General features: G+C 40.5%; 1 protein-coding gene across 2 annotated transcripts in view; it reads right to left on the bottom strand.

The window, feature by feature from the left end:
* LOC137992280 (alpha-N-acetylgalactosaminidase-like) overlaps positions 1-10,000 on the bottom strand; it is a 25,038-nt gene that overhangs the window by 10,168 nt on the left and 4,870 nt on the right. Inside the window, exons 6-14 of one of the 2 annotated variants that reach the window (XM_068837527.1) lie at positions 9,563-9,627; positions 8,041-8,208; positions 6,559-6,618; positions 6,076-6,177; positions 3,468-3,542; positions 2,983-3,047; positions 1,600-1,651; positions 1,373-1,489; positions 1-360 (exon numbers count right to left, since the gene is read on the bottom strand). The exon at positions 1-360 is cut by the window's left edge and continues 2,838 nt beyond it. In XM_068837527.1, the coding sequence (XP_068693628.1) occupies positions 217-360; positions 1,373-1,489; positions 1,600-1,651; positions 2,983-3,047; positions 3,468-3,542; positions 6,076-6,177; positions 6,559-6,618; positions 8,041-8,208; positions 9,563-9,627 (848 nt within the window). In that variant the 3' untranslated portion in view covers positions 1-216. The remainder of the gene's footprint in view (positions 361-1,372; positions 1,490-1,599; positions 1,652-2,982; positions 3,048-3,467; positions 3,543-6,075; positions 6,178-6,558; positions 6,619-8,040; positions 8,209-9,562; positions 9,628-10,000) is intronic. The other variant, XM_068837529.1, reaches the window with a different exon arrangement.

Raw genomic sequence — 10,000 nt, 5'->3', positions numbered from 1 at the left:
CTTGGAGGTAGAAATTTGTTTCTCTGACGGACTTTCCCCTGCTTCAGAATTTGGAAATGGCGCAGGAATACTGACCGTGCGCCCTCTACAATGCGCCTGCCTCTACGCGCTGTAAGCTTGCGCATTGCTATAGTAGAAATCAATTCTAATTCCGTATTCAATCAAAAGGCAATGAATCAGACAAAAGGCTATATATTTATCATGATGCGTCCAAGCTCAACGCCGAAAGGGAATAGGGAAAAGCTTCAACAGTACCACTCCCGTTGGATTCACCTCGATATTGAACGCGCCCGCATAATATCCATAGAATTTGTGTTCAAACAAGTCTCTTACACCAGCTGCACGGGTAATCAAACCAACCTATAGTAATGGGACATAAAAGTAGTAAGTTTGGAATTTCCACTATTAATATATTAGCTGATCAAGGCAGAGCAGGGATGGCGCAGTGGTGAGAGCACTCGCCTCTCACCAATGTGGCCCGGGTTCGATTCGCAGACTAGGCGTCATATGTGGGTTGACTTTGTTGGTTCTCTACTCTGCACCGAGAGGTTTTTCTCCGGGTACTCCGGTTTTCCCCTTGACTTCATTTGCGTTAACTGTTAATTTCAATTTACAGTGTCCCCAATTAGTGCTCCAGCGCTAGAACGACTAGACACTTAAATAAAGTTCCTTTCCTTTCCTTTCCAAAGGGAGCCTCTAATCTCTATGAGTCAACTCTCAGTTGCCGAGTAAATTTATTTTTAAGAACTGTTTTTTTCCCGCGAAAAGTATCAATTGACGCTTGAAGCTGAGATAGCTCTTTTCTGATTGGCTTTTACAACAGTAGGCGTCTGGAATCTCCCAAGGGAGGCGTTCTATAAATAAATCTACACGGGGAGAGGGTTGACTCGAAGACGAAGCATGGGAGATAGGGGGGTTCCCCTTGATGAACTCCTGGGGCTCGTTTCTCGAAAGTCCCGAACACTTTTCGGGACCGTAAAGCCATTTGTGAAATTGCCAACCGCTTGTTTTGGAAAGCCGATCTTTTAACGTGTTTTCAAGATAACAAAAAGAAAAATAACTGTGAAGTTTGAAGACTTAAATCTTCTGCTTTCTTGAGATACAAAGGGAATTGCGACACCCGAAAATAGCCCGTAAAGTTTCGGGACTTTCGAGAAACGCCCCTCCCCCCCCCCCCCCCCTTCCTGGGGAGAAATGACGTTGCATTGGGTATTAATCCAGCAACACCAGGCTCACCTGAGAAAACGAATGCATCGTCATCATTATTCGTCAATTGCGGGGCGCCTCGGAGATAAATGGGTCAACCACCATTCATGTCAACATAACATTAAAAGCACTACTATCATCATTGTACTCAAGCAGATCAACATACCGTGGTAAAATTTGCCACCATCATTTGAGGCTTGTCAGCGTTCCGGTTGAATAATAATACAGCGAGACAGTTCTTTTCAAGAGGGCGTGTCCACACTTCGTAATCATTTTGTTTCAGCTGTAACAAGGCAAGGAAAAAAACACACGTGCTGCGAGTTTTATCTAAGCTGCAAAAGTTGGCCTCATGTTGGACCAGACTCTCCACAAACAATAAAACGTGATACAAACCACTCGACGGCCCATTTTTCCGAGCTTGTCCTGATTTACAGCAATCACTTCTCTAAGAAAGGAGAGGTCATATAGACCATGTTAATCATATTTTACGCAACCTGGTCCCTCATTTAAAGGCACTTGCTTTTTACTACCATAGTCTGGACCGTAAGAACGTTTCAACCACTGAAGTACTGTTAAAGGGGTCCCACGGTAAGCTTTCAAACGCATGTCTGGGTCTTAGTACCCGTCCACACTAAGCCTACCTTTTCTTTTTTTTGAAAACGCACGGAAATTTTACGTCCACACTAGCGTTTTCTCAGGGCCTTTGATCGTCCACACTAGAGCATCGAAATAAGACACATCCGTTTTTGTCAACAGGCTTTTCTCCATATTGCGCATGCTTAAACTGAGTCCACGGTCCTTTAGCAGAGTTTTTCCGTGAAAAACCTTTCGAACAGTCCATAAAACGCAATTATGTTTGCACATACGAAGCACATAAGGCCCTTCACTGAGGCGGCCATTTTTACGCCGAGCTCTAAATTTGAGCCCGCGATATGGCCACGTGATACTGGTCATATTGTCATACATGGAGGGGTGGACGTATGTCTGGACGGACGGTCGCATGATGACCAAAATTTCTCCCATCGATGGGTTACCATATTTTCTTAATCAAGGTGCTCCGCGCGCGCGACTCCGCTGTAACCGTGCTGCACTGAGGATGGAACTAGATATATCGAGGGAAGTTCTGTTTTCATTGACGTTGCCGTCGTCCTTGCTACTGGGGAGCTTAAGCACGTCCGTTTTTGAGAGGCGGACGGCGACCGGAAGTGAATATTTCGCACGCCAGGATAGCGGTCTCTCCCAGCTTTTTAAACTTAGGATATCTAATAGTGAAAAGATACTTAGCGATATAAGGGAAAACAGCTCACTTCCGGTTGCCGTCCGCGTCTCTAAAACGCGCTTGCTTAAGCTCCTTATTAAACTCCCTACAGTACGTTTTCAACCAACCTCCAGAGACACCAATAACAACAGGGAAATGTACGACTTCTGGTAGAGACGAACAAAAGGAGCTAATGAGAGATCTTTTGCTTTCGTCCACTAATATGGCTGCGACGACGTCACGTGAAATCCTCCTAATCGCTCTACTTACTTCAAAACTTTGTTTAAATTTATTATACAGAGTATTCAACCACGTGATCGGGGGCCATGGTGATCAAACCCAAGCAAAAGAAAATATTCTTGCACGTTTAATAAGAGTTTTATTCCTGGAGGATGAGTTTGGGAAACCAAGCGCAAAACTAAAAAACGGTCTAAATAATACATTTAAGAACATGTCTGTTTTTATTTTTATACAACAAAGGCATGATTTCTAACAACTCCAAGCTGAAAACTTTGTACCTGTTCAGAAGGATATCTTTGGCTTTTGCTGAAATAGTCCTTAAATCATTGGACATTATGAGCGGCTGAAATAAAGAAGACAATGATTTCAGAGCATTGATTGAAATGAATAAACAGGGGTGGGTTGTAGGGATGGCGCAGTGTTGAGAGCACTCGCCTCCAACCATTGTGGCCTGGGTTCGATTCCCAAACTCCACGTCATATGCGGGTTGAGTTTGTTGGTGCTCTTCGCTGTACCGCCAGGTTTTCTCCGGGTACTCCGGTTTCCCCTCCCCTCAAAAACCAACATTTGACTTGATTTGTGATAATTGTTAATTTCAGTTTTCAGCGTCCTTAAATAGTGCTCTCGCACTAGAACGACTAGACACTTAAAACATTAAAGTACCTTTACTTTCCTTTAATAAGCAACCAAAATGGCTTACTGAAGCACAAAGGTCACCAAGAAACTTCACACAGCTTTTAAGGTCGAGGGAAAGAAAACTTACCGCAGCTAGAATTGACCAAAGAGCAAACTGAGCTTTTGACTGTTCATAATTCAAACCAAAATCACCAACCACAAGCTGCAAGAAAAAATGCACCATTTATCATGGACTCAATCAAGATTTTACACGGCACCGAACAGAACGTTCAAACATGATTAAGGGTTAAGACAACTTCCTTAAGCAGTGACACAAGGTAAGTCTGAAAATTTAAGGGTTGAATGAAATATGAACCCATGACCTCACAGAGGTGGCAAAGATAGTTTGGCCTGACAACAAGCTGACAACCCTAACGATTCGAGGCCGCATGACGTCAAGTTATTTGTTTCGGTCATTGATATCTTTATACCTTTACTGCAAGGGCCTGGCTAAACCACGTAACATTGCTGTAGAAACGAATTCCTGGGTGGCTAAACTACTGGGAAGCAAGAAAATTGTCATCCTGCTCAGGTGGCAAAACGAGGAAACAATGTAGTACGCAGGTGCATTAGTAGGAATGTCCTCTCAGGAGAAATCTGGGACTGAATGTTTATCTCCCTATGAGGTTTCCCTGAGCGTGTTAAGAAATGGCCATCTCAGCTACATTGTAAGAGGAAACGAGGGATTGGCTAAAACGAAGGGCAAAAAGTGGTTCGTGACTGAATTAGCGGCTTAAGATTTGCTTGAAATTGGATCTCCTCATATTTGCATTACCATTCCTTATACCCTAATCCTTTTCTTTGACCCGAGTCCGCTGTTAAGATTCTCTGCACCACAATGTCCCCCATTTGGCTTCTTTTTCGCCTCGACCGTTGCTAGGAAACATGTTTGCTGTGCAGCACTGGAAACTAGTCAGCAATGTTTCACAAGAGGCTAAACTGGGAAACATGATGTTGTCCAAACAAAGTTGTGTCCGGGCAGCAAAATGTCTTTGATAAAAGTCAGAAACATTTTTTGCTTCCGAAACACAAAATTTGTTTTTGCGACATATGCGCGGCTAAACTGTGAAATATTCGTGTCCGCATCAACGTTTCCTAGTTTAGCAAGGCCCTAATTTGCAACGGTCAATCAAGGCTGGATTAATCTGATCAAGGGCTATTTTCTCCTTTGTATTTGGCGACGCGTCAGTGAGGAGGGGGGTTAAAGCATCCCAAGACCCATCAAATCACCCGAAGCAACACAGAAAATAAAAGGTAAGTGAACTTCATTGACCTGACTGTCAGTAAAACGGACTTTGGGAAAGAAAGGCTGCCATTTGTAGTTTTTATGGAAAATTTCTTGGATGAGTTGGCCTGTGGCCTGACCCATTGTGTTCAAGGCCTGTAGTGTAATAATTCAATTTGTGGCCTTAGTGTGACATGCGTGAATGGAGTGGAAACGAAAATTGCCCTAAATGACAGTAAAGATAACAAAATGAGGCCCGTAAGATGTTGATTACATAAATCTTGTGGAAATAGGATCAGGCGGGACATCCTACTTTGAAGAAGTCGGGTAAGCTACATGTATTCCGAGGAAAATGGCCTGCTTAAATGCTCACATTCAACCGACAGGTTTTTTGATCATTCGCTTTGTAACGTAAAGTTCGCATTGCTTAGAGCGAGTTTCAATCGAGTGTCGTAAAACCAAAACCAAAGTAATTACTTTGGCCAATCAAAAAGGACGGAGACAATCCAGTAAACCAATCAAAACTCGCAGTAATTACACGGAGCCGACACAAAGCGCGGGAAAATGTGCACGCGCGAGCCACGATTGATTTCGGTTTCACTTCTGATTGGTTGAAAAAGTGGCGCGAGAACTTTGAATCAATCACTGAGTGAAAACCGCTCTATCGTAGCGAACTAATTGGATGAATTTCAGCTTTGGCGGGATTTTCATATACGAAAATTATTCCACGGCACGCAATGCCAGTGGCCTTAAGCTGGCCAATCACAGCTGCACAGTATCTTCGTCTTTAGATGGTTTGCACATTACGTCATCGACTCCATTGAAATTTGTCCAAAAGCTTCGTTTCAGCCTAAAAACGCACCATTTTGCGAAAACTGATTTTTGGCAGTATTTTGAGTAGTTTTGGAGCCAATATCCTAAAATGTTTTTCATTCAGTCGATATTCGAAATTTGTCTCTCACTAGCTCCTTTTTTTCGTCCACCAGCACAATGGCGGATCTAGGAATATTTTAGGGGGGGTGAATTGAAAGAATCGAAATATATACTCTGACAAAAGTCCAGATAGATTAGGCTGCCATTTTGACTTTGTTCATGTTTTGCATTAATAAAAAGCTCACGTCAGGTAAACAGTATCTGTTCCAAAAAAATAAAAATAATAAAAAACAGAAAAATAGAAATACTCTGTTACAAAAGTAGAAAATAAATAGATTTCTTTGTTATTTTTATGAGCAGAGGAAATCAGATAGTTGGGTGGTACCTTAATACATTGTATGCGAAGAGAGAGGCCGTCCAGATTCGAAATAACTTGCATATTGTCAGATTCTAAATAATTTGTAAATTTATTTTATTTATCAACCAAGAAAATGGCTAGCCACCCTATTCAGCCCTCCCCCACCCCCCACTCCACATCATCGTTATCTGTATCTCAAGAGATTGGTTGCAAACCATGTATAAACTACCATGTTCTTACCATATCTGGATCATTCCAGTGCCCAGGTCCAGCAGCTGCAATGTATGTGTCTTGATTCTCAGCAAAGTGATCCACAATATTTAATACAGATGACCATGAATCCTGAGGTTTGACAGAGAAAATGTTTGACTGCAAAGGTGCGTATGTGTAATCAATGTCAGCAATGTGATTTTGGACCCGAGTTGTTTCGTCACATCAAGGCGAAATTTTGGACAGTAAATGCCGCCTTTGATAAATTAAATAATAATTACACTTATTATTGTTCTTGGTATTAACATCATTATAGTTATTACCTTTCGTTCAAATTAAAAGTGCAAAGTTCAAGAAAATAATATTTTAGGTTACTAGATGCCCCTCAAGAAAAATTGCCTTGAGTGTTTTGGCTCGTCTTATAACAAGGACAAATGCCTCATTGCCTGAAATTCCTATTCAGCCTAATGACAACAACATTTTACTTTCTCAGCATTACAGCTTAAATCAAACCTGCACATCCTTATAGTTCCGCCAAGTGTTGCAACTTTTGGCAATGGCATCGTAATCAGGCTGCAAAGGAATAGCATTGAATACAATGTAGCAATATTGCTGTTCACACTCAAAAGCCTTAATTCCATTATATGATAAACCGAGAATGTCGAAACCAGTTAATACAATAATTTGCCTTTTGCAGTGCCCCTTGAGGAGGGTACGAAAGTGTATTCATGTACAAAAATAGAGCATTACAGGTCATTAATGTAATCGCATAAGCCAACTGTGCAGTGCTGGCTGACAGTCACATGTCAAGAAATACAACAAATTAGATGCACAGAGAATTTGATAACCATCACAAAGTTTTCCTCTGAGTCCAAATACCAACCAAACAAACACAACAAACCACTCAGCTTAACGGTTGCTTTCAGACCCTTTCAGGTTAGGAATATCCTCAGCTGTTTCACATCACGTTCAAGTAAAATTTTCTCCTTTAATTAATTAAGGGAGTAATATTAAAGGCTAGGGACCCACTGATCGTCGTTGTGGACACAAGTGATGTTGAAGTTTTGGAAAAAAGTACGGAAATAAGTACATGTGTTATTGCGATGCATATTTATCAAAATCAATATTCATCATATTGGGTACATTACTGGACATATCTGAGATCAGTTAGATGTGCATCAGACAGCCAAAGGCCAGAGGTCACAAGTGTGAACCCCAAGCAAAATAACTGAAGATAAAGTCTGCCTATGTAATTTCATTTGCAAATGGCTGGACTCTCGAGTCTGCTGGGGATAAGGGCTATAAACTGTAGGTCCCACCTCACACCACACACACCCGTCCTTGTAGGAGCAAGGATGGCACAGTTGGTTAGTGCGCAGTCTTGGTGCAAGACATGCCGAGTTCGATCCCTGCATCTCACGTCCTTGTTTTGACTTCTTTCCTTTCTGTAGCTTAAGTAGCTTTAAATATCAGTAAAACAGAGCACTGAGATGGAGATGGGGGAGTAAAATGAGCGGACCATCGATCTCAGGTTTGTCAGTTGAATTACTGTTACGAGTTATCGATATTAATATGGTTGCTTTACTTTACTTTACAACCTCAGAGTGTTTATAAACCCTGTGGGATGTGGAAAATGAATTCACAATGTTGTGGTCTTTCCCTGTTCTCTCCAAGAAATGAGGTTGCCTTGGCATCATATCTAAGAAGGCTAAGGGTTTTATGAAGCCAACAAACAAGACACACATATAAGTCAAGTTGGATTTGGAATTATGAAGATGTAGATGAGATTCCAGAATTTAGTCTAAGACTTTTTTAAACCAGTGCGTTTCAAAGCTCAACCAGATGCAAGCCTTGACTTTTCAGGCTGAGTGAGCTACATTGATTTTCAAAAGTTATGAATACGCACACCCACAATTGGCTAATTATGACTAACTACATGCACCACAAAATGATAACTTGTTTACATCTTCACACCTCCAAAACAATATTTTATACCTTGATGCCTATTTTGCTCTGATAGAGAGGCCACTCACAGCTCAAAACAATTGGCCTTCCAGTTGCATTCAGTGCTTTAGTGAACTTTGGGAAGCCAACATCAAAAGTAAAAGGATTAGAAAAACAGCCATCCACTTTAAGATAATCCACTCCCCAGCTGGCAAATGTCTGCAACAATGGAATTCAAAAGCTGGTCTGCTGTTAGCATTCTTTTGGCGAGTTTATTATAAAGGTCATTTATCCAGTATGTTATTGTGTGCCCAGTGGTGAACGCAAAGGTGCTAACTTTTAAAATGGCTGCCTTGTGTGTCCAATTTAGATAAGTTTGCAAAAAGTGACAACCTGGGTAGATCTGTAAACTGCAAGCACCAATTGATATTTACTTTGTACAGCCATTAATGAGATTGCAAACTCGCATCTAGAGGTCACATATCGTTCATCAACGTTCATCATAATCGTGTGGGACATAAAAGAAACCACACACTTGTCGCAAAGAGTAGGGAATGTAGTTCCCGGTGTTGTGGTCTGCCATGTGTGGTGTATCATGGTTGGGAAGGTAAATGCTCAGAGATGTTAGCTACACCAAGCTATTCTAAAAATCCGAGGGTAAGTAAAGATGTATGATCATTGTTCATCATACAGCCAGGCCTTCTGATAGGGTGCGATGAAAAAATGCAAATTGTGTGAAATTTGCAGGGCAGATTATGCGATTAGAAAGGTCAATTATGCGATAAATATTGCAAATTACGTGATTTTTTTCTGAGCATTTTTAAGCTTGTTTTTCAAGGTTTCAGGATAAAAAAAAACACGTTTTTACTGCCCTAAAGACATTTTGAACATGAGGGAACAGTAATTATGAATCTTGATCGACATTAGTTGGGACAAGTAAAAAATGAGGTCTTCTGCACTATTGGTGCACACGTTAAAAGATGAAAGGACACAGCTAACATGCCAAATGAATGATCAATAATTGTTAATATTTCTGTATGCTACAACTAGCTTGTTACACTTTGTTTTTGTGAGCAGTATTATATTTCTGAACAGATTTGCTAATCAGTGAACAATGGCTGTCTTTGTGTTACACCATTATTGGCGACTCTTTAAGAATGAGACTCATACCAGGCCCCCCACATGCAAAATAACGCCTTGAACTTCGAATATTTATGAAATTGAAGGTAACAAGGTTTTCCAAGGTAAATCATCTTTATAATGGCGTATTTATGCAGGAACTCCCAAGAAACTTGTTGATTTATGTTTTATTTTATAAATTTTGTGCATTCTTTCGTGAATTATGCGATTTTTCATGAATAATTGTGCGATCGGATGCGATTTGAAGTCGATTGTGCGAAATCACACCGTCGCGTAATATCAGAAAGCCTGTACAGCTTTGAGTGGGAAAAAGAACTTCCCCATACATGACAAGACTGTAAAAGTGAAAAGGCTTTTATGTTAATATGTGCGTCACAATCTCATGTTTAGCTTTGGAGTTACAGCACTTGATGCAGCAGCATGTACAATGTACCTTTGCATCTTGTTCAATATATCCAATACTTCCTGGATAGAGTGCACAGGTCAAGAAACCATAATCTATTTTTAGGAAGACACAAAAGGTGTATGTTTAGATGAAAAAATTGAATTTGCAATTCACCTGTTTTAACTTTCCAAGGGGAATTTTGACTGACTAATTCTTGTTTTTTTAACCAGTTGAATTTTGATTTTCCTTGTTTCAGATTATGGTAATGAATATTACACAAAGTAAAATCAAAATTGAAAAAGTCTGAAAAATTGAACACCCAAATAAAAAATTTAAACCACAACATCTACAGTGTATTCCAAAACCCACCATTTTTGGTAATCCATGATCTACTACATCTATGACAGTTAAACGACAAAAGGTCAAAGACTAATTCTTAATTCCAACTCATACAGTCCTGCCACTAAAATCAATCACCAGTAAAAA

The sequence above is a fragment of the Montipora foliosa genome, chromosome 2 (genome assembly GCF_036669935.1).
Source record: "Montipora foliosa isolate CH-2021 chromosome 2, ASM3666993v2, whole genome shotgun sequence".
Lineage (NCBI taxonomy): Eukaryota > Metazoa > Cnidaria > Anthozoa > Scleractinia > Acroporidae > Montipora > Montipora foliosa.
Note: the sequence above shows the minus strand (reverse complement) of the source record. Positions and strands in the feature narration are given on the sequence as shown.